General features: G+C 38.5%; 1 protein-coding gene across 7 annotated transcripts in view; it reads right to left on the bottom strand.

The window, feature by feature from the left end:
* Positions 1-26,463, bottom strand: part of BMPR1B (bone morphogenetic protein receptor type 1B) — a 389,785-nt gene that overhangs the window by 6,859 nt on the left and 356,463 nt on the right. For all 7 annotated transcript variants that reach the window (XM_043972746.1, XM_043972744.1, XM_043972750.1 and 4 more), the window contains 3 exons: positions 23,592-23,784; positions 20,513-20,810; positions 9,666-9,841 (listed from right to left, as the gene is read on the bottom strand). In XM_043972746.1, coding sequence (XP_043828681.1) covers positions 9,666-9,841; positions 20,513-20,810; positions 23,592-23,784 — 667 coding nt within the window. The remainder of the gene's footprint in view (positions 1-9,665; positions 9,842-20,512; positions 20,811-23,591; positions 23,785-26,463) is intronic.

Here is a 26,463-nt window from a genome sequence, read left to right as displayed (position 1 = left end):
GCACTGGCCCTGGATTCAGGAGGACCTGAGTTCAAATCCAGCCTCAGACACTTAACACTTACTAGCTGTGTGACCCTGGGCAAGTCACTTAACCCCAATTGCCTCACTTAAAAAAAAAAAATATGGGGAGGTAAAAACCAGGGCTTTTGAGATAACTCAGATCTGCACAGGCTGATGGTGCATGCTTCGGGTATCTGTCTTTCTCATTTGTTTTACAACTCTAGTGGGTTTAGAAAGGGCAAGTACCTTGCTCCTTGCTCAGTAACATTTCTGGTGTAGCTCCTTGTCATAAAGATAGCAAATTCTGCTCTTTTAACAATGTTTTCTCTTAATGATTATCTTATACAGAAAATCTTGGGGAGTCCTTACTCCCTATTTCCAATCATAGTGGTAAGTGATTAATACATGTTTATTGACTCACTGAAAAAAAAAGGAATGTTCTCTCCTTTATCCTAAAGGCCAAGGCCCTTCCCCTAGAATATATTTTTTAAATATAGATATATGATTTCATTGGTAGAGAACTTTTGGAGTGGAAACTTCCATTGCTGATTCAGACTAACTCAATTATAATAGAGTCTTGAGAGGCTTACCTGAGTATATGTGGGGGGAGAGAGGGGGTCACACTCAGATAAAAAAGGGGGTGGGACGCTCAATTATACAGAATGACCTGGCAGTCAGATAGAGATGTCATTTTTAAATGTAATATCATCTATATTTTACTGTTTTTATTTAGTTTGCTAAATATTTCCTAATTATATGGAAATTTGGTTGGGGCACATGTGTTGGAGTACATATTTGACGCCTCCGTGTTAGAGTAGTGAGAGGCTCTGACTTCTCAATGGTCATACAGCCTAAAGCATCCAAAAGAGAACATGAACACAGATCTTCCTGAGGCCAAGAGGGTCTGCTTATGCCGTGCTTTCCATAGTATAAGAAAAATCAGTCTTCAATACTTCAGTGTAGCCTATGATCACACTGTTATGGGTCCTCTCTCTAATGATGTAGTCATAACCCACCCACACTGTAAGTCCTTCACAGAGGCTGGAGGGTACCAGGGGAACATACTTATTCTTCTGTTACCTCTTGCTCTTGACAAATCATTTAGACATCCCCTTTATAAAACATTTATATAGAGAGAACTTGAAGTCTAAGACTTTTTAAAAATATGCTTTGAAAACTATTTCCATACAATTGGTTTCTCTTCTATTCAATGTATACACTTAAAAAAATATTATTTGGGGGGGGGGGGGAGCTGCTAGGTGGTGCAGCGGAAAAAGCACCGGCCCTGAATTCAGGAGGACCTGAGTTCAAATCCAGCCTCAGACACTTGACACTTACTAGCTGTGTGACCCTGGGCAAGTCACTTAACCCTCATTGCCGCACAAAACCCAAAAAAACCAAAAATGACATTTTGAGAAGGTTTCCATGGTTTCACCAGATTGTCAAAGGGGTACCTGGCAGAAAAAAAGGATGAGAACCTATTATCTAAGGGGAGATAATTAGGGAGTTCTCTCACCAATGTGATAGGCTTCCTGATTAATTTAATGAAGTGATAGAATGGAGAATTTTTTTTTAATTTGGGAATGTCTCATGTGTGCATCCCTATGACGGCATGGGCTAGTCCTCTGATGCTTCAGACAACTGAGCCATTTTCTGACTGGTTTCTGGTAAGGGTGGCTGCCCCAAAGATGACTGGCTAGGATCCTGAGAAGGACAGAGTCCTCTTGGACTAATACCCTCTAAATGGGTTTCCCCCAACATGGGTCTATCTCCCTTGTTTAGTCCAGTGACATTTTCCTATCTTTAATTTAGTACCATTTTTACTTCCTTACATTGGGGACTGCAAGGCTGAGTATAAATATAGTATTATACTACCATCTATGGAGAAAAAGTATTATGGAAATCTTCATTTTTCTTCTGTTTTTGACCTCCTAGCTTTTAGTGATCTTGGAATAAACTGCCTTAATTGGGCTTCGCTCCAGGCTTTCTGTGAACTTGTTTATCCTTCCACTGCTCCTGTTGTTTTACAAGGTGTTATTTCTCATTATCTTCTACTTTTCTCTCCATAGGATTTTACAAATTAGTTTACGTTACAAATCATTTGCCCTTAGCTGCCATCTCTCAGGTTTGCAAGGACTGTAACAAGGTTGACTGGGACTGGTCAAAAAAAATCTGACTCTTATCAGTGTAGGAAGCAGGCATGACTGATGACTCTGGAAAATGCACATTGTCACTGGTTCCAATGTGTTAAACATGTAGTAACTTATGTTTGGCTGCTGAGTTGAAATGGAATATATTCAAGAGTTAGTAAGCTGGGGCAGCTAGGTGGCGCAGTGGATAGAGCACCGGCCCTGAAGTCAGGAGGACCTGAGTTCAAATCCGGCCTCAGACACTTAACACTTACTAGCTGTGTGACCCTGGGCAAGTCACTTAACCCCAATTTCCTCACAAAAAAAAAAAAAAAAGAGTAAGCTACTAAAGTGAGTGTCTTCTTTCCTATCTTGGTGCTGTTTGAAAAAGGAAGATGAGCTATGAACTTCTGGGTGACAGAAGAGCCTCAGGCCCTCTCTCATCTGGAGCCAGAAGGAACATGAAAACACATGGCCCTACTACTGCCACTGTCTCTATAATGTTCAACTTTTCCATTTTCAGTTAGAGGAATATAGAGATGGCTGTAACCAAAGGACTTTTGAAAGGTCAGAACTTTGAGTGCCAGAAATCCAGCAGCTAGTGTACATGTTGGGAGTTTCTGGAAGCCAGATAGTAAGGCTTTAATACTCAAGCAAGCTGTTTGATTCAAAGGCAGCAAAGAGGAAGCTAAAGCAATTCACTCACTGGTCATGTCAAATTTGGTATTCAATTTGGTGTGACAAATATTATGTAGAAATTACTGTAAGTTTGAGACCACTCTCCCCAAAGACTGACATGGTAGAGATTAGTATGTTCCCAGTTGTGAGTGTGTGTGTGTGTATGTGTGTGTGTGTGTGTGTGTCCGTGTAAAGATTGCCTTGAAATTTCTGTCATTGCTATATCTTTGAAGTAAATATCCCTTTGGGAAAGCTAATTGATATTAAAAGAAACTGGGGAGGGGAACACACCTGAATGGGACATGAACCAATAGCTTTAGAAAATCATCTACAACTCCTGAAGGATACCCATAGAATAGTAGAGGGAGAAATGCAGCCTTGCTCAGGGATTAGGCTCATGTTTAAGTGTGGGAGTTATAATGAGGATTCTCAGAGTTTATAAATACTATGTAGGCATGCTCATTTAAATTTTCTTAGGAAATCCCGAGAGTCTGTAGCTCTGCATTGTTCAATTTTTGGCCTGTTTAATAGATCAGGTGATAATTGTTTTAATTGCCTAGTTTTACTCATCTAACTTAATACTACTTTGATATTTATTCTAATAAGTCAATAGTCTTATTGTACACAGAGAACCAATTTAAAAATTAGTTCTACATCAGTAACAAGTCATTTTCTCTTTAAGATTTAGCAAATTATTTATGGTGTGATGCTACTTGGAGCTTGCCTTTTTCAATCAATACCACTGATATAAACAATAATATAGAATAATTCATGAAGCCTCACTACACTTTAAATAAAGAACTGTTTTTGGAGTCCAGAAGAACTGGGTTCAAGTTAAGCTACCCACACATTATTACGTGACCCCAGGCAAGACACTAAACTTCTAAGTGTCTCTAGATCTGCAAAGATTGTGAAATAGTTGATTATCTGTAAAGGTGGGGGAAATTTTCTCAAAAAAGAGAAAAAGGGGGACAATTAAGTAACAATTCAATTTATACTGCCCTTTAGTTTATAAAGCCCTCCCTGCATTAACCTTGTGAAGCAGATAATACAAGTACTAATGCACTGTTGAAACTTTGATTTCATCCATTCCTTCCAGTGATACAGATAGCTACCCATCAACCCTCACTTATCCTACATGAATTTTGTCTGCATTCTCCCATGAGCCTGCCACAAATTTACTATTCAACACACTGGGCGCTTTCTTCCTATTCCTCTGACACTGCATTGATAGAATTAGGGCACAGGAGCCCCTGTTTTAACTATATTGTTTCCCACCCCCCCCCAGCCATATATTTCTCCAAAATCCTTTGTGCTGCTTCTTTCTGGCAATTTTTCATCTGGAATGTGTTGTAGCCTGCTTACCCCCATCTCACATTTTCATTTTAACACTAGGGAAACATATTCAGAACGATGAAGCAACTTTTCCCAGGTCACATAACTAAGAAATGGCTGAGACAGAATTTGAACCATGTCTTGTGATATTACTCCTAAACCCAGAAGACCAGAATCTATTATTAGATTCACTAGGTCTATTATCCTTACTTTATCAAAATACAAACTGACTTTAACAAGAACCCTAGCTATATGCTTCTCTCTCCTTTCTGACTTACCAAAGGAGAACTTAAGAACCAGTTTATGTCCTACCTCTTCCAGGAAGCCTTCCCTGAAATGGGCCAAGCCACTTTGCTATTTATCTTCTTTGAATGTCTTTCATACTTTTAGAATATATCACTGTCATGTGCTGTGGGTATGTCTCATCCCCACAGTTAGATAAATAAGTACCTGAAGATGAGAACTTGGTGTCCCTCTCATTTCCTCCACAGTGTCTGGCAAGGAGCACTTAATGAATTGACTTCTTGATGAATGAATGAATGAATGAGAAAGAAAGAGAGAGATAGAGAGAAGGAAGGAAGGAAAGAAAGAAATGAAAAAGAGGGATAGGTAGGGCTGGTCTTTGGCAAAATACCAGTCAGTGAATTGTTTTTCTCTGACTTCCCCACCCACCATCTCTGTCTCTGTGCCTCTCTAAGGTGGTTGCTGATTCCAGAGTAAGCCTTTGTGTTGCAACCTGGGGCCCAATATATTACATTCTTCTGATAGCCCAGACTATTATCGAACTTTGAGGATGAAATAGGCAGAGAGCCCTGAGGAATGGTGTGCTTATATATGCTTTTGAAATACACAAAATGAAAGGCAAAGTAATCAGTCAGTTTTATACTTTAGCTTGTTCTTGAAGATTGAATACTTGTTCAGTATCTGGTTGGGGAACAATGCCTACATTAACTTTCTACTTTTATATTATGCTGTACCTATTTCAAGAGAAAAAAATTTCTACCCTCAAAGTGCTCATAAAAATTAATCCCCCAGTGTAATTATGAGGCATTATGACTTTAAACATACAACTCCACGGTAGTCCAAATCTTTGAAGTGAAGTTGAAACCCAAATAGAGGAAATGACACAACCAACCAAAATGAAAGTATCATACATTGGTATTTCTGAGAAGTCAGTCCCACCCCCCAAAATAAGATATGAACAAGCAGTTTTCAGAAAAAGAAATGCAAATGATCATCACCCAAATTTTTAAAAGTGCTTAAAAAACTAATAATCAAAGAAATGCAAATTAAAAGCCAGGTTTCACTTCACAACCTGGAAATTGGCAAAGATGATAAAAGTTGGAATTAATGCTGTGGAAATATAGGAATAGTAAACTATGAATTGATCTAACTATTCTGTAAAACAATTTGGAACCATGCTAGAGAAGTCAATACATTTTTCATATCTTTTGACTTAGCAATACCACCTTTGAGAGATCAAAAGTAGAGAGAAAGGTTATAAATATGTTAAAAAAATATTTGTAGGAGTGTTATTTGTGGTGGCAAAAATGGAAATAAATTTGGTACATATTACTTGGGGAAAGGCTAAGGAATCTGTGAAATGGAATATTGAAATACTGCACTGTAATAAATGATGAATTTTAAGAATTCAGAGAAACTCTGTAAGATTTATGTAGAGTGAAAAAAGCAGAACCAGGAAAAGATCAATAAATGCAATGATCACAATAACATAAAAACAAACATCACTAATATATTTCAGAACCCTGATCCAAATGAGCAATCTTGACTCCAAAGGAGTATTTGCTCTCAGGAAAGAATTGGCAGACTTTCGGGGTAGAATGAGGAATAGAATGCATGGTAAATGTATCAAGATTGTTTTGCTTAACTGTAAATCTTTACTACAAATGGGAATGAAGTGTGTAAAAATAAATAATGCACTTAAAATCTATAATTAATTATAATTCTATTTCAGCATCTTCATTAACAGTCAGACTTTTCCAATATGTTATTTTTTCCATGCACATATTTCAAATATAATTTTAGATCAAAACATTAGTCATTTAAGTCTGTGTCTTTTTGAGGCATCATTGCATAGTAGAAATATCACTGGTCTTAAAATGAGAAGAAACTAGGGTTTGAATATGATTTTTAAAAATTGTATGTCTATGGGTAAGTCACTTAACTTTTTTAAACCTCCATTTCCTCATCTTTAAAATGCAAATTATAATACCTATCGCACTAACCTCACCTGGTTTTATGAAATAGATGGCAAAGCCTTATGAGGATGAAATGGAATTCATGCTCACAAAAAGCTATATCTGAAATGAAAATTAAATTGTTTGTACTTTCTTAAAAAATGCATGTTCCCCATAGAACATGGACCCAAATCAACCAGCAGCAACAGCCTCAACAAACATTTGGGGAAGAAAACCTGTGATATAGAAATGATTGCACTTGCCACTGGGAAAATAAAGAGGTTTGACCTATGAGGGGTTTATAATCTGCTTCATAAAAAACTAACATTTTAGAACTATGGAAGGGACCCCCCCTAAGTGTTCATCTGAGCACCTCATTTTAATGTGAAGAAACCAAGGTGCAGAGGGTGAATGACTTTTCCAACATTTGATGGGTGAATAGCTAGATGGATAGACAGAAGGAAGGAAGGAAGGAAGGAAGGAAGGAAGGAAGGAAGGAAGGAAGGAAGGAAGGAAGGAAGGAAGGAAGGAAGGAAGGAAGGAAGGAAGGAAGGAAGGAAGGAAGGAAGGAAGGAAGGAAGGAAGGAAGAATGGAAGGAATAGATTTGAGACTAAAGTACAAGCTTTACTGACTCTTTTTCCAAAGAGATGGAACCACAAGGACGACGACGATGTTGTTGAGTTGTTTCGGTCATATCAACTTTGCACGACCCCAGTTGAAATTTTCTTGGCAGAGATAGTGGAGTATTTTGCCATTTCCTTCTCCAGCTCATTTTATAGATGAGAAACTGAAGCAAACAGTGTTAAGTGACTTGCCCAGGTTCACACAGCTAGTAAGTGGCCAAGGGTAGATTTGACTCAGGTTGCTCTATTCACTGTAATACCTTGCTGCCCAGGGTGATGTTAGTTATAGTAGGATAATGATAGTTATAGTTATACTAATGGTAATCATTATATATGATATTTTATATATTTTTTTACTGAACTTTTTTAATACATTCTTATTTTAACCTCAAACTGGCAGGACAGGTATTACTAACCCTTTTTTTTTCCTTTCCTTTCTTTCTTTCTTTTTGTGAGGCAATTGGGGTTAAGTGACTTGCCCAGGGTCACACAGCTAGTAAGTGTCAAGTGTCTGAATCTGGATTTGAACTCGGTTCCTCCTGACTCCAGGGCTGGTGTTCTATCCACTGTGCCACCTAGCTGCCCCTACTAGCCCTTTTAATTATTTGCTTTTCCTTCTATCTCTAGCACAGTGCCTAGAATATAATGAACACATAAGAAATGCTTGTTTATTGACTGATTGAGAAATACAGACTCCAAGAATGACTCAGCCATTGTCACACAGCTAATGGGGGTACCAAAAGTGTGCCATATTTGGGGGTCAGGAGACCTACCTTTATACAGACTGTCCCCCAAGTCTGACATGCACTCTTTCCTCCCCTATCTGGCTCTTGGAATCCCAACCTCCTGTCAAGGCTCACTTCAAATGCCACCTTCTCCTCCAGGCCTTGGGTGACTCCTATCCTTGTTTTCTACTGCTACATGCATGCCATAATCTAGCGCTTTACTTTGTAGGTTCTTTTATGAGTATTTACTTCTTGATGTGCCTTTACCCCCAGAAGAATATAAGTTCTTTGAGTGGAAGGACCATTTCAATTTTGTCTTTGTTTTCCCAGACTTTAATTTTCTTTATATTTAAAACAAGGGAGTTAAAATTGTCAGATCCCTTCTGTGATTCTCTCATAGAGATTATAGAGAGAAAGGAGAAGAGAGCCCAGGACAAACTTTTAGGGAAGACTCCCACATAGTGGGGATCGTGACCTGGATGAAGAACCAGTAGAAGAGATTAAGAAGCAGAGATCAAACAGGTGGCAAGAGAGCCAAGGGAGAACAGAATTGTGAAAACCAAGAGAAAAAGTATCAAGGATTATTATTATTATCATTATTTTAATGAACAAATAATTGGTGCAGTTTGGCGGCCACACAAAGGATCTGGATTTGAGGTAAAACAGAGGCAAGATTGTGGAGAATCTTTAATAGCAGAATAAGAAGCTGTTCTTTATGAAAATGTTGTCCCATTGGAAACAAAGGAAGCTTGTTGGACTGCAATGAGTCCATTCACTGAGGCAGGTAGCTAATCTATGGGTATAGATATCTCTTGAGACATACAAAATGAGATGTGCAATTTTTTGGGGTTTTGGGTTTGTTTGTTTGTTTTTTATTTTTGCCAAAGTGGGGATATTGTTTTGTTTAACTATGTTTATTTGTTACAAAGACTTTCTTTTCTTTTTTTTTTCCAATAGAAAAGCAAGTAGAATACCTCTGAAAGCTACAAATTCATTTTTATATAGTTAAAAAGAAAAGGAGAGGCAGCTAAGTGGAGCAGTGGATAAAGCACCAGCCTTGGATTCAGGAGAACCTGAGTTCAAATGTGGCCTCAGGCACTTGATACTTACTAGCTGTGTGACCCTGAGCAAGTCACTTAACCCTCATTGCCCCACAAAAACAAACAAAAAAGGAAGCTGTACATAAAAAACTCTACACTTTCATGTATAATCCTGTTTTTTCTATTTCTTGTGTTTATTAAGAAGAAAAATGAAAATTAATTTTTAAAAATAGTAAAAGAAAAGGAGGAGGACCTGGTCAGAGGGTGTTAGAAAAGAACAGGGTGGATCCTGGAGAGATTATAATAGAATTGAGGCTCACAGAGTCACTTTGAGACCATCTAGTACCATATCCTTATTTTGCCAATAAGGAAACAGGGGTCTAAAGAGGTTAAATGACTTTCTTTCAGGTCACCTAGCCAGTTATTGGTGGACCCAGCAGAACAAGCCAAGTGTCTTGACTCCCAGTCCAGTGCTTGTCCATTAGACCATGTTGGCAGGTTGACTGTGAAAGAAAGAGTAGGAGGATTTAAGGATAATACTGGGGTTTAGCATCCACGTGAGGAGGGCATTGAAAGTTTCCCTGCTTAGTAGGACAGAGTCCTGTATTTGGAGCCAAGAATTCCTGGATTCAAGTCCTGCCTCTGAACCATCCTGGATGTGTGAAAACTGAACTCGTCCTATAACCTCTCAGTGCCTTAGGCAGCTCTTTGTAAAAGATTCTAGACTGCAGAGCAGTTATTGACCCATATTGCTAGGGATCACTTCCTTCCCTGGGTGTTCTCTATACAAACGAAAGGTCTAGGACCTATATACTCCCTAGGAGGATCAAAGAAGGGGTGAGAGACAGAGATGGAGATAAATTCAGTTTTGAATTCTAAGGATCATCTTTGTGGGAACTCAGGCTCTCGCTTTCTAATGACACCGTGGTCACTTACCTCCAGATACACATCTCCGGGCGATTTCCCACAGAATAAGGCCAAAACTGTACATGTCTGCCATGATGTAGGACTGGAAGTGGTTCCGGTTCAAACTCTCATCCAGCACCTCGGGTGGCATGTAACGTTTGGTGCCAACTCGAGTGTTGGGTGGGATGTCTACTTCGTTGGTGTCACTGAGGGGAAAAGCACAGCACTGACATCAATAGAGAATAAAAGCAGTAGCAAAATCAACTTACAGCTTGAGCAAGGTCAAAAAGTACTGCAATAAAACCCTCTGGAGAGGAAAATCTTAGTGTGTGAATAAGGACAGCTCTGAAAGGCTTACTTGCCTGAGGCCATATGAAGTATTTAAATTCAGGCACAGAGTAAAGATAAGACTCAACAGGGATGCAGCTGGTAACATTTGGGATTTCATTAGCATTAAACTAATGCAGTTGGTAACTATCAAATATTCATTAAATGTTTAAAAACAGCCCTTCTCAGATTCACAATTTAGCAGATTTGCTATTAAAAGAGGATTTAAGAAGCAAAAAAAAAAAATTCTTCTGGTTCTTGCAAATACTCTGGAGAAACATGACTGCAAAGAGGGCCCAGATCTCATTCCAATCCTAAAATTTTACAGCAGAAGGCTCTCTGGTTTTCATCTGGTCCAATCCTTCCATTTTTTTTTTTTTAACAGAAAAGGGAGGTGTTAAAGAAAAAAAAAATTAGTGATTTGTTCAAGTTTATACTCAGTTCAGGCACAACTGAGCCTAGAAACTAGCTTTCCTGATTCTGCATTCAATTTCCATAACATAATTCAGTCTCTGTTATATATTTTTCCTAAGTATTCCTAAGTGTCTATATGTGTGTATGAGTGTGTGTGTGTGTGTATTCCTAAGTATTTCTCGTAAAAATATAAAAACAATTGCATTGGGTTTTTTTGTTTGTTTGTTTTTGTTTTGCAGGGCAATGAGGAGTAAGTGACTTGCCCAGGGTCATACAGCTAGTAAGTGTCAAGTGTCTGAGGTAAAATTTGAACTCAGGTCCTCCTGAATCCAGGGCTGGTGCTTTATCCACTGCACCACCTAGCTGCCCCCAGCATTGTTTATTATTGTTCTTTTAATCCTAGACCTGAGATTTTATCAGGGTGGGGAAATTCTAGGGAGGAAACTCTTTCTATCATTGCAGCTCAGAAACCTTTCTACAATTTAGTTTTAGCTGTCTGGGGTGGGAGGGGGTGACTGAGAAATTAAACCACTTGTTCATGGTCACAGAGTATTAAGAATCAAAGACAAAACTTGAATCTAGGTATACCTGACAGATTCTAGTTTTCTCACACCTGTGTAATTTAAAATTCTAAATGTGGGTTCTAATCTGTCCCCCCAGTTTTGGGGGAAACTGACTAAAATCATCGATAAAATGAATTTAGGTTTTTAAGGGTTTATTGAAAGATAGAAAGAGAAACAGAATTCCTACAGCCTGGAAATCCCATCTTTCCTCAATTTTCCTGTGAAGTCCTTTGGAGTCTCTCTCTCTCTCTCTCTCTCTCTCTCTCTCTCTCTCTCTCTCTCTCTCTCTCTCTCTCTCTCTCTCTCTCTCTCCCTCTCTCCCTCTCTCCCTCTCTCCCCTCCACCACAGTGAAGTCAGGAACCAAAAAGAGATGAAGCTCTCCGCAAAGGCCCTCCAAGAAAATGGGAGGCTCCTCAAGTTGATTGGCTGGTAGCCTTGATAAACAGTACCCATGAGCAAACGTCACTTCCTGATACCAAGGAAAAGCCACATGGCCTTGACCTCAGAGGGATCCTCCTCATGGTGGAGCTTTCCTATAGTAAGTCTCCAGTAGGTGGCGTCATTCCAATCATTACACACCAGATATACCAACGGCCTCTTACCAAAACTAATTAATAGAGCTATGTCATAGGTGATGATTTCATTTCATTCAATTTGACCTTAATCTTCTAAAAAGGGGAGTTGGACTTGAGTCAAGAAACTCTGGTTTGAATCTTGTTAGACACAACTAGTTGTGCAGCCATGGGTTTGGGGTTTCTGAACCCAATTTTCTTCATCTGTAAAATGGGATAAAACTGGTGTTGTCTTACCTAATTGCTGAGAGCAAATCATTTGGAGACCTTAAGGAAGGAATTACTGAGTGATTCCATTTGACAAATAAGTATTTATGACCATAATTCCATGTGCAGGTCCCTTTGCTTTGGGATGGAGTTAATAACAAAGTGATCATGCTCTCACAGAGTTCGTTATCTTATACAGGCCAACATATAGTTACTTCAAAGATTTGTGATTTCATCAGTATAAATTTTCCCTCCACTTTTTAGTAAGTAGGTTTATTAGATTGTTGTTTGTCCAAAATCCATTACCCGGTGGTCACCTCTCTTTTGTTCCTTTGCAAACTTTGCTAGGCTGGTCCTCGGATAACTGACAGAATGTTTCACTGACTCCCTTGTACTGGAAGCTCATCCAATTGGGCCTTCACAGGTCCTTAGAGCTGCCCAAACTTGAACTCCTAGACATAGGGTCATGAACATTCCTATTCCTTAGGGAAGGCTCAGAAATGAGTAAATGAGATTTAAAAGTGATACTGTGTAAGTGCATAAGAAAGGTGACAAGTGTTTTCCAAGCATTTCCCTGGGACATAGAGGCAGTTTCTTTAAAGAATGAATTGGATTTTAGTGAAGGGAGTGTTGACAAAGGGGAGTACACCAAAGACATAGTGGGAGGAAAGAAGAGCACAAGTGAAAGTTATGCACTTCTTTTGACTGGAGTACCTGTAAGTGCTAGGAAATCCCTGAAGGATTTTAAATTGAAGAGTGAAAGGACATATTTGGATAAGGCAGATTCATTTGGTGGCTTTGTGAAGCATGCAGTAGAAAATGGAGGTGAGAAAATCAGATAGGGCTAAGTCATGAAAATACAGATTTAGAAAAAAAAATACACCATTGACTTGACCCTTGACCATTTGGCCTATGTGCTTTTGAAAATAAGACCATAGGGGCAGCTCGGTGGTGCAGTGGATAGAGCACCAGCCCTGGATTCAGGAGGACCTGAGTTCAAATCCAGCCTCAGACACTTGACACTTACTAGCTGTGTGACCCTGGGCAAGTCAATTAACCCGAATTGCCTCACAAAAAAAAAAAAAAAAGGAAAAAAGAAAAAGAAAATAAGACTATGAATCTGCTTGCAACTTTTAAAGGCAATATTAGTTCTAAATCCAAATTGTTATCTCTACCAATAATACCTATGTAAGTCTAAACTGTTTACATTTATTTATAATTTTAAGATCTCAGAGTTGTATTCCTAAAACATCTCAAAAGTCTATTTCCCACCTAAAGTTTCAACTTTTCTAAATCTCCAAGGTAAATAGTTATTTCAAATGATAGACCATCAGCTTTTAGAATAGTCATCACTTTAAGGAAACAAACTATGGAGGAATATGTCTTTGTCTTTAAAGAAACCAAAATATAAATGGAGAAAAGTCAAGTAAAATAGTTCTTCAAATACAGATGGGTCATAGTACTCTGGTCCTCTTCTGGCCATAGGACAGGACTTTGAAAATGAATATAAGGGGCAGCTAGGTAATGCAGTGGATAGAGTACTGGCTCTGGAATCCGGAGGAACCCTAATTCAAATCCAATCTCAAACATTTGACACCTACTAGCTGTGTGACCCTGGGCAAGTCACTTAACCCTCGTTGCCCTGCCCCCCCCACCAAAAAAAAGAAAGAAAAAGAAAATTAATATATACAAGGAAGAAAGAAATGTGATTAGTGCCTTCATTTAAATACTGAAAGAAGGTGAGTAGATGGAGTTAATTATTTATTCAATTTAGCAAATCTGCCTCTACTCTACTATCCGCAGTCCTTTCAGTTTTTGGCTTTGAATCCCAGGAACTCTGCTCCTTACTACCCATGAGACCTGAGGAAAGTCACTTTGTTTCTCCAGACTGTAAAGACCAATGTTTTCTTGAATTGTTTTAATGATAATTTCATCCTACAAAAGATGACAGATCTGAGGCAGCTAGGTGGTACAGTGGATAAAGCACTGGCCTTGGATTCACAAGGACCTGAGTTCAAATCCAGCCTCAGACATTTGACACTTACTAGCTATGTGACCCTGGGCAAGTCATTTAACCCTCAATGCCCCACCAAAAAAAAAAAAAGAAGAAGAAAAGAAAAAGAAAAGATGACAGATCCTGAAGCTCTACTTAAGATAAGATTCTCACCATCAGAGAGACTGACTGCTTAGTGGAAATGACAGGAATGGAAGAGGGAAGTAACCTTTCCTCTTAGAGTTTGTGAGAAAAATGGTGAAGAAAGTTGGGCATCATGGAACATGCACCAGAGATTATGGCAATACATATTTCAAAGGGTCCAAACAAAGGTAGTTTAGAACTGATAGATATTATATAGGGTAAGTGCAAACAGGATAAGAAGCTCTCAGAAATGAAAACCTGAAGATACCAAAGAGAAACAGTTCTGAGAAAAGGAAGAGAAAGATTTGCGGATAGGGATTAAATGGATGCATGGGAGTCTCAACAAACAACTTAAATTTTTTAAAAGATATGTAAAGAAGATGGAAGCTAGGGCAGGCAACCCTACTTATTTATGTTATCTAACAGCTTTCTCTCTCAACTGAAGAATTGGCCTCTTAAAAACAAAAACATGCACACAAAGCCTGTTGGAAGGCAGGACCAAAATGGCAGAGAAAAGGCAGGGACTTGCCTGAGCTCTTCCAAATTCCCCTCCAAATAACTTTATTTTGTTTTGGGCAATGGGGGTTAAGTGACTTGCCCAGGGTCACACAGCTAATAAGTATCAAGTGTCTGAGGCTGGATTTGAACTCAGGTCCTCCTGAATCCAGGGCCGGTGCTTTATCCACTGTACCACCTAGCTGCCCCTCCACAGAACTTTAAATAATCCCTTGAAATGAATTCCAGAGCAGCAGAACCCATAAAATTATGGCAAAACAATTCTCTAGCCCAAGACAACTAAGAAGGACTGCAAGAAAGGTCTGTCTCATTCAAGTAAAAGAGTAGCACAGGCCAATGCAGGCAGTGTCCAGAGAAGCCAGTGGGTTTGCCCTAGCCCTAACACAGTTCAGCAATCAAGGCCCAGCAGCCCTGGCACGGAAGGCCAACTACACAGTGGGCCAGCTGTGAGGCCTCCAGCCCCTGGTGCAACAGGCTAGCAGCCAGGCCTAGAGACAAATAAGCCTTCCCTTTTTTAAAGTAGTATTTTTTCTGATTACATGTAAAGACAAATTTTAACATTCATTTAAACATTTTGAGTTCTGAATTTTCTCAGTCCCTTCCATACCTCCCACTCCCTAAGACGGCAAGAAATTTTATATAGGTTATATTTGTGCAATCATGTAAAACATATTTCCGTATTAGTCATGTTGTCCCTGACTATTCAGTTCTACCAACTCTCATCTCATATCTCTATTCTCTTTCTTACCCACATTTCTGAAAAAAAATGTTGCCTATAAGCCTTAGTTTTCTTTCCTCTCCTCTCCTTCTTTAGACTTTGTGAAATTTAACTTCCAATTCCATAATTCAACCGAAGTTTCTTTTTCCAAAGTTAATAATGATGTCTAAATCTAATGGCCTATTCTCAATCACATTTCTTGATGTCTCTGTAGCACTGGATCATGCTGAGCACTCTATTCTCTTAGAAATCTATTCCCTTCCTGATTTTTGTGACACTACTTTCTCTGCTGGTTCTCTTTTTACCTTTCTGGCTACTTACTTTTCAGTCTCTTTTGATGAATCATCATCCATCTCATGCTGACTCAGTAACTGTGAATATACCCTAAGATTTTTTTTTTTTGGCAGGGCAATGGAGGTTAAGTGACTTGCCCAGGGTTACACAGCTAGCATGTGTCAAGTGTCTGGAGGCCAGATTTAAACTCAGGTCCTCCTGAATCCAAGACCAGTGCTTTATCCACTGCACCACCTAGCTGCCCCATACCCTAAGATTTTAACTTAGGCCCTCCTTTCTCTCTATATTCTCTTACTTCGTCATCTTACCATTTCTGACTGGTTGAATTATCATTCCTATCTAGATGACTCCCAGGCCTATATAGCCAGCCTTAGTCTTTCTCCTGAGATTCGGTCCTACATTACAAATTGTTGATGTGTTGAACTAGATGTCTCATAGACATTTTCCAATCAACTTTTACAAAATAGAACCTTTTTATATCTCTCCCCAAATTATCCTTCTTTTAAAAGCCCCTAATACTGCCAAAGGCACAAGACACCCATATTCACAACTTCAGTTCAATTCCTCCATATAATTTATCCCCTCAAAGTTGAAGGGATTTTTTTTCAGATTAGCATTTAAAACAGGTTCCTCCCAACACTAAAAATTCTACCTTTAATCATCAAATTCACTTCTGACAATAGCAAACCTGTCATTGACTTGAATTATTTCAAAAGCTAATATGTCACAATATACCTCCACTGCATTCACCTACTAGAGGTCTTTGAACAAAAACTTGATGCCCACTTGTCCACTGTGTGGTAGAAGGGATTCTTGTTCAGGAATAGGTTAGGCTCGATGGCTTTTGAGGTTTCTTTACACTCTAAAACTCAGTGACTTTTTCCTTCTTTCCTTTTTTTATTCTACAAACGTTTACTTACACTTTCATGCACAAGCACCCTACACTAGTAAGTAGTCAATAGCTATTTGTTGACTATCAGACTTTTATATCAAAAGAATATACCAAATAGAGTAGTTACTATTATAATAATTCACATTTCCATAACACTTTAAGGTCTATAAAACAGTTTTCTCACAATAACCCTATGGTATAGGACATAAAAACATTATTATCCCTCTTTTCCAGATGAGGAAACTGAGTTTTTAAAGTTAAATGATTTGCCAATGTTCAAAACACTATTAAATCTAGAGGGCAGTTTTTAAGGCAAGTTTCAACTCCAAGTTCAAAATGATTCTGTCATAAACACACTTAGTAATGAAACTTTTAGCTCTATTTAAGAGGCAAAACAGAGTTTTACTAAGCAAATTAATTGCATACATCACATGATTGCTCACAAAATATTAAATACCTAGAGCAGCATTTATATCATATATCATTCATATCTACTTGTGATATATCATATTCCTTATTAGTGGTTTCTAAAAGTGATATAATTTCTTTTTTTTTTTAAACGTGGCCCTATTACTCAGAATCTCAGGAACTCAATCTGACCTATCGAGGAAGGCAAAAATAATGAGGAAGGCTAATTAATATCCTCAAAGGTAAATCCTCTAAAATCCAAGAAGAGAGTAACTAGAGTTTGACAGTGGACAACCAAAGGCAGAACAAAAAAGAATCAGGTGAATGGGAGATATGTGGGCCAGACCTGCTAAAGAATGAGACTCAGAGAAAAGGAATAAGAGATTGATAGAAAAGCCAAAAAAGGGGGGGGGCAAAGAAAAGAGAAGAGTTAGAAAGAAAAGGAAAGGAACAGCACAAGAATATTATATATATATATATACATATACACATATATATATATATACATATACATAAATATAAAATATAAGTTTCTCAGGCTCATTTCATATTGCTCCCCTTATATACCTCATTTGCCATTATTTCTCAATGACTGGCTTGCCATCTAACTCTTCATCTGAGTTTCTACCTCTGCCCACTCTCACAGGTCCACAATGCACTCCCTTCTTCATTTCTATTGTCTAAATTCTTCTTTTCCTTCAAAGCTTAGCTCGCCTCTTTGAAGGCCTTTGGGATAACCCCAGTTCAAAGGATTCTCTCCTTCTTCAGACTTTCCTAGGACATTTTGACCCACACACTCACTCTACCTGTCTGACATTATGCTCATCTTTGCACACCTATGCCACCATCATCATTCCTCCAGAAGGATATAGGCTCCCTTGAGAGGTGGGATTGTCCATTTGAATCTCTGTAATGCTAGCAAAAGTCCAGAACAGGGGCAGCTAGGTGGCGCAGTGGATAGAGCACCAGCCCTGGAGTCAGGAGTACCTGAGTTCAAATCTGGCCTCAAACACTTAACACTTACTAGCTGTGTGACACTGGGCAAGTCACTTAACCCCAATTGCCTCACTAAAAAAAAAAAAAACACACACACACACAAAAAAAAAGTCCAGAACAGTGCTTTGCACATAGTAGATATTTCACAAATGTCTAAATGTTCATGTTATGAATGAAGAGTTAGAGAAACTGGGTTGAAATACTGGATTTCTACTCTATTGAACTTGGGCCAAATCACATCACCTTTCTGGGCGTTAGTCTCTGTAAAATGAAGAAGTCGGACTAGCCCTCTTAACAAATTCCTTCGGGCTCTAGTGTTATGATCCTACAAATTAAATTTGTTGTTGGATTTGGTCTGCTGTAAGCCACAGATAATTACCTTCAAGGTATCTAAGAATCTATGGCTTATTTCTTAACCAGATTCTAATAATTATCTTACATGTATAAGTCACAATCTAGTTTGCATAGTTGGAATTATTTTCAAATTTGAATAGCTAACTAATCTGAGTTTCATCTCAATTTTGTTTTGGTTTCTAAAGAGATCACTCTGACAGTGATGCTTTTGGGGGAGAATAACCAGAAAAAAGAATTAAGATTTTCCTCTGGGTGAACCATAACAGAATCACAGCATCTTAAGAAAGTGGGCCCTGGACTGGATTGACTCATTATTCAGTCTCCAGAGTGAAAGTTTGTGGGTGTTTTATAAGGAATCCAAAAACACATTTATTCCCTTCTAAGTAAAATGGTGAAAAGTAATTCAGAACAATAGAGAAAAGAGAAAAGGGTTAAATAAACCAATTATTAGATGTCTACTTTGTGGCAGGCACTGTGCTAAGCACTTTTTAAGTGTCTCATTTAATCTTCACAACAACTTTCTTTGGTAAGTACCCTTATTATCCCCATTTTAAGGTTGAGGAAATTGAGCCAAACAACCTTTAAGGGATTTGTCCTGGGTCACAACTATTAAGCTTCTTAGGTGAGATTTGAACTGAGGTTCTGACTCCAGGGCTAGCTCTCTTTCCATTCTGTCACCTAGTTCCCTCTAAAAGTAGTGTCTTACATTAAATAGTATAAAAACTGTAGCTGAATTAGATCATGTTAGATAGAAAATCCATACCTGCTAATATAATTTTAAAGGATTGCACAAGGAAACCAGTGTGGATAACAGGGGAGAAAAACCATCTGTATAAGAAATATTAGGCCTTGTCTATAGCCTCTGCTCTTCTACACCTCCTCAGTATGTAAAATCAAGATAAGGAATGCATTCTCGCAGAAAAGATACATAAATAGGGTTAAAAGTCTGAAATAGGAGTCAATATGCTAGGTACTGTCTATTTTTGTTCAAATATAAAAACATACAACCTTGGAAGCCCGAAACACTGAAGAAAAGTAGGTGAAAGTAGAAGAAACCAAAATGGGGATTGTCGTATGTCAACAAAGCTGAAATATGCACCCAAACATTGAAATCAGAACAATTGTAGACTTTTAGAGCGGGAAGAGAACCTATAGATCATTTAGTACAACTCCTCCCCCATCTTATGGATGAGAAAACTAAAGTCCAAAGTGCATAGACTCAAAGTCATACAGCTAATCAACAGCAGGACCACATACGGTACTCCAAACAACAATAAGACTGGTACATCAATGTGTTACACTGCAAAAAGGGATTGTTGTGTTAGTAGCAAGGTTTGATTGGGTTAAAGGAATATTTTTACCACCCTTTAGTCCTAGGTTACTGAGCTATGTGATGGCTATATAAGGGTGACTTACTGCCTGCAAGATGAATCCACAGTGCCCTGTAAAAGAATACTGGAAAGTTTTGGAAGCCACTTAAAAACATCTTCCTCATAGGATTTGGGGAGGATTATACTTTAAAAATATAAAACAGATTCGACTGCCTGAGGTATTTTAAGATCGGAAAAGAAAGAGACTCTTTAAGCTTTGTTGGCAACTTTCTGATCTTATAGAAACTTTCCTGACAATTACTTTTTATTTCATATCTAACTAAAGACCCTTGATGTGAAGATCCACCCTATTCCCTCTTTATTTTCACAATTTTTACAAGAGCCCTTTGTCTGAGCCATCTCTTCACTTTCTTGGAAACCCCAATTCACTGAGCTCTTCTTCAGATTTTGTTTCCAGCCTTTTAGTCATTGTCATAATTTTCTTTGGGATGCTTTTCACACTTTCCAAGCTAGTCCCCATGGAGGATCCTGAAAGCATGGTGTTCTGGTGATGAGAGGTGAAGGAGGAGGAGAAGAAGAAAGAGGAGGGGGAGTGTTCTTTACTCCATAACTGTGTCAGTGATGAAAACAGTCAAGATAGCACTGACACAAAATCTTTTTTTCCCCTTTTTTCTTGGGGGGTGGTGGTGGCGGGGCAATGAGGGTTAAGTGACTTGCCCAGGGTCACACAGTTAGTAAGTGTCAAGTGGTTGAATCCGGATTTGAACTCAGGTCCTCCTAAATCCAGGGCCAGGGCTTTATCCACTGAACCACTTAGCTGCCCCCACAAAACCATTTTTAGCTGCAAAGAAAGTTACTTTACATAAAAATGGAAGTTTACAAAACAAACTTGCTGAATTGCTGAAAAAAGGGACCCTCAAATTATGCAATTTGTAAAAATCAATATGTGATATATAGGAATGGATACCAACCAGCTGAGGAGCAAAAGGAGAACAGGGTTCTGGTCCATACTCTTGAATAGACTAACTGTGGGATCTTTGGCTAGCCATACTCTAAGGGGGTGGGGCAGATTATCTATTTCTAAGGTACCTGCCAAGTGTAACAATATATGACTCAAAGATTCTTGTCTGACTGTTTTGATACTAACCTAATAAACTTAACTGCCAATCCGAGATCAGCTATACAGCATGCTCCATTTTTCTTCACCAGGATGTTCTTACTTTTCAGATCACGATGTGCAATTGCTGGTTTTCCTTGAGTGCTAAAGATCTCTGTATGCAAGTGGCATAAGCCACTGACTGAAGAATAGGCCAATTTTAACATTGCTTTGGTATCTAGGGTAGTGGACTTCAGATAATCATACAAGGACCCATTTTCATGGTAGTCTGTGATTAGGTAGAGTTGGGTCCAGGATCCTGTGCCTTTGATGTCTGCCGCAATAAATCCTAAAAATCAAGGAAAAAGAAAAAAAAGAAACAAAAAGTTTAGAGAAGAGTACTTTCTCAATACTTCCGATAATGTAATACATATTGTTTGAAATCAGTTGGAGCCATAGGGTACTTTTGTTTCACATCTATCTCTGGCACCTGGTTAGAGCTCTAATGCTATTAAGTTACTAATACTAAACAAAACCAATTAAAATAAGGAAAGGAATAAATAAACGATACCGTATGCAATTAATTGGCAAATTACAAGGGTGTGCCAATTTCTTTAGGTTATCATAATTACTACAACTCGTGCAGAAGAGCCAACAAGGTTTAATCAAGAATAGGTCATATCAATCTAATCTTCAAGATAAGGGTAAGCTATAGATATAACTTGGTTCCATTTTTAATTATTATGATATTCTTAGGGAAAACATGGAGAGATAGATGCTAAATGATAGCATAATTGGGAAGATTAGGAAATTGGTTTAACAGCTGGATCCATAGATTACTTATGGTTTACATTCAATTTATAAAGTCTTCTGTAGAGTGCCTTGGGAACCTATTCTTGATTCTCTGCTGTTTAACATTTTTATCAGTGACAAGAGATAAGAAGCATAGATGACCTTCTGGGTACATTGGAATACAGCACAATGCTGATAAATATGGGTAACATTGGTTGACTGAGTCAGCATTCACAAAGATTTTGACAGGCTACTGAACTAAATCTAATATTATGAAATTTAATAGAGAATATCTTTAGTTCATGGCTCAACAATGGTAAACTGGAAAATCACGTAGGGCATTTAGTAGATTGCACACTCAATTAGAATCAGCAGTGTGATATGACAGCCAAGAAATAGCTCAATCACAGATTTCTTTAAGAGACACAGCATTTGGTACCGTGGCATTATACCCTACCCTGGTCACACCATAATGGAAGTGGTATGTTCAAATCTGGGCATCATTTTTTAAGTTTAGTGAAAAACTGGAGAGTACTCAGGGTGGGGCACCTGGGATATTAAATGGCTTTGGGGTTCATAAAATATGAAATCTGGAAGAAAGAACCAGGAATATTTAGCCTGTTAAAGACTTGGGAGGAAAATTTAAGGGAAGGATGAACAATTTATGTTTTTAATTTAAAAAAAAAATTTTTTTTTGGTGAGGCAATTGGGATTAAGTGACTTGACCAGGGTCACACAGCTAGTAAGTGTCTGAGACTGGATTTGAACTCAGGTACTCCTGAATCCAGGGCCGGTTCTTATCCACTGCGCCATCTAGCTGCTCCCAATTTATGTTTTTAAGCATTAGATTTCTGTATTTAAATATTAAAAGGGAATTCATGTGAAAGAGAGACTAAACTTGTTCTTCTTGGTCACAGAATACAGAGCCAGGAGCAATGGGTAGAAGTTACAAAAATACACATTTCACTTTAAAGAGTGATTTCTTAAGAATTAGAGCTAACCCAAAATGAAATGGGACTCCTTCCTACTGGTGTTCTTTTAAGAAAGGGTTAGTAGGGGGGCAGCTAGGTGGCACAGTGGATAGAGCACTGGCCCTGGATTCAGGAAGACCTGAGTTCAAATTTGGCCTCAGACACTTGACACTAGCTGTGTGATCCTGGACAAGTCACTTAACCCCCACTGCTCCCCCCTAAAAAAAGGTTAGTAGACTGATACAGTTTTTTTTTGCAGCTCTTTCCAACTCTGAAATTTTATGATTCTGTGAATAGAATAAAAATTCACTAAATAAGAACTAGAAAGAATTAATCCATCTAAGCAAACAAATATGTTTATAAACACGTTTTCTGTGAAAATGTTGAGCCAGATCGTTTTAACCTAAGATGATTAAGAAGAAAATGAATTCTTGATATAAATGAACCCAACAGACAGAATTCATGTGTTGTTACCTAGTCATTATGGACAGGAATTGGTGATGAACTCTGAGCTGGGCCCAGAATTGAATGTGAGGACAGCAGGCTGGATCTCATTTGGGCAACTGCCCAGTAATTTCGCTGGTTCTTTGTTACTCCCTTCTTCAGAACTTATCTTTTTAATGCCAATATCCTCCTAGTGCTGTTACATGATTGTGAATGACAAAATATGACTCCACAACCACACAAGAATCAAAACTATATAGGACACAATGAATAATGCCAACTTTGGTTCGCACAAAAGAAGTGGTGTGTAAAATACAAAAATATTTATTTCACAGGGAAAGGGAGTGATCTGGCCATATATCAAAGGCAAGGGGTAACAGATGTTCAGCTCAAGTGCTACAATGGGACCCTTGAAATATGAAAAGACCCATAGGAAGCTCTCCACATTTCTAGGAGAACTTCTATGGATGGATGTGCACTGTAATTTGATGAGAAGGCATCAATGGGTTGTAATCCATACTAATGAGGGAAACAACCATCCTGATGAGATCACTGATCCCTTGAAACAAAGCATTTTGTGTAATCTTGCCTCACTTAAAAAAAAAAATCACTTCTGTTAAAACAACCTGGTGCAAGATGGTTCAGAGATATGTAAGTAGTAGTGGTGAGTTTTAATTTCCAGTCTCCTAAGTACTTATTTTTCTTAAAGAACCCCCCTTTCTTTCAGCCTAATATCGAAATACTGTGACCCTTTATTCCGAAGTCCCCTGACACTGCAGAACTAATTGCTTGGCCAAAGCCAAAAAGAAGAGGAAGAACAACATGTCTAGGTAGTTCACACAAGTTGATACACAAGCATCCTGAAAGAAAGGCTTAGAGCTAGAAAACAAATGCAGAACATTTTTATACTGATTTTTACTCACCCAAAATATTTTCATGCCTCATCAAGACCGTCTGATATATTTCCGTCTCTCTGAACCAGCTGGCTTCCTCAGTGGTGAAGAACACTTTCACAGCTACCTTTTCACCACGCCACTTTCCCATCCAAACTTCCCCATAGCGACCTTTTCCAATCTGTTTCACCATCTGAATCTGCTTAGCTATAGTCCTTTGGACCTATTAAATCCCAAAACACACTGTTAGTGTATTCACAGCACAACATATTTGTTTAATCTCTCTTGAATAAAAGCAATGCCTACATATGGTAACATATACTTGGGCTGTAGCTTTTCTTTATATAGACAATGCATTTCAGGATAACTTTAAATTATTTATATATTATGGGATAGCCTTTTTATTTACTGGCATTTTATTGGGGGGGGGCTCCCTGGAATTAAAGTTTTATACTGACTAGGAAAATGGAAAAAAAGTTGTATTTTTTTAATTAAAGATAGTTTCTATTAAGACTGTACCTTGTTTTCAGGCATGGAAGTCATAAATGGAAATGATTTTTAAAATCAGTTGAAAAAGCAATCAGCAAGCATTTATTAAATGCCTACTAGTTACAGGGCTAGACTAAGACGGTTTTGCCATCAGCCATATGAGACAATAACTACTATGTTACATAATCTTGGATGAAGAACCCCCCACAAACATTTTCTCATCCTTATCAAAACCACATCTTCTTTTTTAGCATGCATTTTATATTTGAAATATGTACTCTATTACTCAAGATGACTGCCTATCCCAACCCTGCTCCCATCGTCACCCTTATTTAGACTGGGCTTAGGATTTTAGATTCTTTGTGACGCCTCAAAGGAATACTGGATTTAGAGTTGGAAGGAACCAGAAAGAATCTAACTCCTTCATTTTAAAGCTCTATTGAGCAACACATTTGTCAAAAATGCCTACTATGTGCCAGGCACTAGGCACATAGGTAAAAATAAAACAGTTCCTGACTTCAAGGAGCTTACATTTCTTTGAGGGATGTAACAAGTACATACATAAGTGAGTATATATAGGATATATACACAATAGAATATATTTATATGTGTGCACATGCACACAGAATTTGAGAGTTGGAAGGGACTTTGGAAGTCATCCAAGTCCAATCCATACACAAAAGGAATTCCCATTATAACATGGCCAACAGTGGTCATGTGGATGGGAAACCCACCATCTCACAGGGCAGCCCATCTCCACTTTCAGAAAGATTGAAATGTTTCCAAAATTATTTTGTTTCCTAACGTCAATCTAAACTTGCCTCTTTCCATGTTCATTGCTCCTGATTCTACCCTCTGGGGCCCAACAAAACCTATCTTAATTCCTGTTCGACATGATAGCTGTTCAAATGTTGGAAGGCAGTTATGTCCTCCTTGAGTCTTCTCCATCCCTCATTCCTTCAAGCCATCATGCTAGTTGCCATCTTCTGAACACTTTCCAGTTTATCAAGCTTGGCACCCAGAAGTGAACACGAATGACCCAAATCAAGTTTGACAAGGTCAGGACACACTAAGAACTCCCTCTTCACAGAAGCTATGCACCTCTTAATGCAACAAGATCTCTTGGCTTTTTTTTGTTTTTAGCCTCCATCTGACACTGCAAATCAATATGGAGCTTACAGTCCACAAATACTCCTTTAGAACTGTCTGTTCTTGCTACCACTACCCTCTGCCCCTCAGACTGAAAGGCAGGGGGAGCCAACACCTCTAAAATCTCTATTTAAGGAGAAGGCTCATCACAGTCACCTCTTCATTTCCTCACTGGCTGCACTACTTTGGGACTTCTCTGCCCTGCCAAGGATACAAAACATCTCCCTTCCATTCCTGCTTTTCAGTTTCCTTTTTGGGGGTGGTCTTCCCTCATTAGATTATAAGGGGCTGTCTTTTTTTATGTATTTGTATCTCCTCCATAGGGCCTGGCACCTAAGAAGTGCCTAGTAAATGTTTATTGACTATTGATTAGTTCTGATTGTAATACTATCTCATCCTTATTCCTTGATCTTCTCCACGAGGATAGTATGAGAAACTTTCATCACAATTTTTGGTAAAATCTAACTAAACTGTATCCACAGCATTCTCCCCAGTTACTACTTAAATAATCCCAACAAAAAAGAAAATGAGGTGCGCACATTCCAGGCAGAGGGAACATCTGTTCCAAGACTTCAATTCTTCTTAGGTTATATTGGGCAACAAATTAGAGAGTGAGAATTTGGGGGGAGGGCAGGCAATGAGGGTTAAGTGACTTGCCCAGGGTCACACAGCTAGTAAATGGCAAATGTCTGAGGCTGGATTTGAACTCAGGTCTTCTGGAATCCAGGGCCAGTGCTTTATCCACCGCGCCACCTAACTGCCCATGAGAGTGAGAATTTTTTTTTTTAAAGGATTAGAGGGACAGCTATGTGGCACAGTGGATAGAGCACCAGCCCTGGAGTCAGGAGGATCTGAGTTCAAATGCGAGCTCAGACACTTAACACTTACTAGCTGTGTGACCCTGGGCAAGTCACTTAACCCCAATTGCCTCACAAAAAAAAGGATTAGAGTATCTCAGAGGTGATAGTGAGCAATAATTGAGACTACAGACTAAAAAATAGCCAGTGGAATCAATAACTGGTATCTAAAGCCATCCAGAATAAGAAACCTAACATTTAACATGAAGGGGAATTATCAAAAATGATGTTTAATACACTTTTAATAAGGTAGTAGACTGAGAGGAGGCATTGTATAATACATAGATAGCTGGCCTTGTGAGAAGAAGGCTTGAATTAATGTCCTGCCTTTGGCACATACTAGCTGAGTTACATTGGCCATATCCCTTGACCTCTCAGTGCTCTGGTTATTTCTTGAAAACTATTGG

The sequence above is a fragment of the Dromiciops gliroides genome, chromosome 6 (assembly GCF_019393635.1).
Source record: "Dromiciops gliroides isolate mDroGli1 chromosome 6, mDroGli1.pri, whole genome shotgun sequence".
NCBI classification, from domain to species: Eukaryota; Metazoa; Chordata; class Mammalia; order Microbiotheria; family Microbiotheriidae; genus Dromiciops; species Dromiciops gliroides.
The sequence above is the reverse complement of the archived record's forward strand: the minus strand, read 5'-3'. Positions and strand labels throughout refer to the sequence as shown.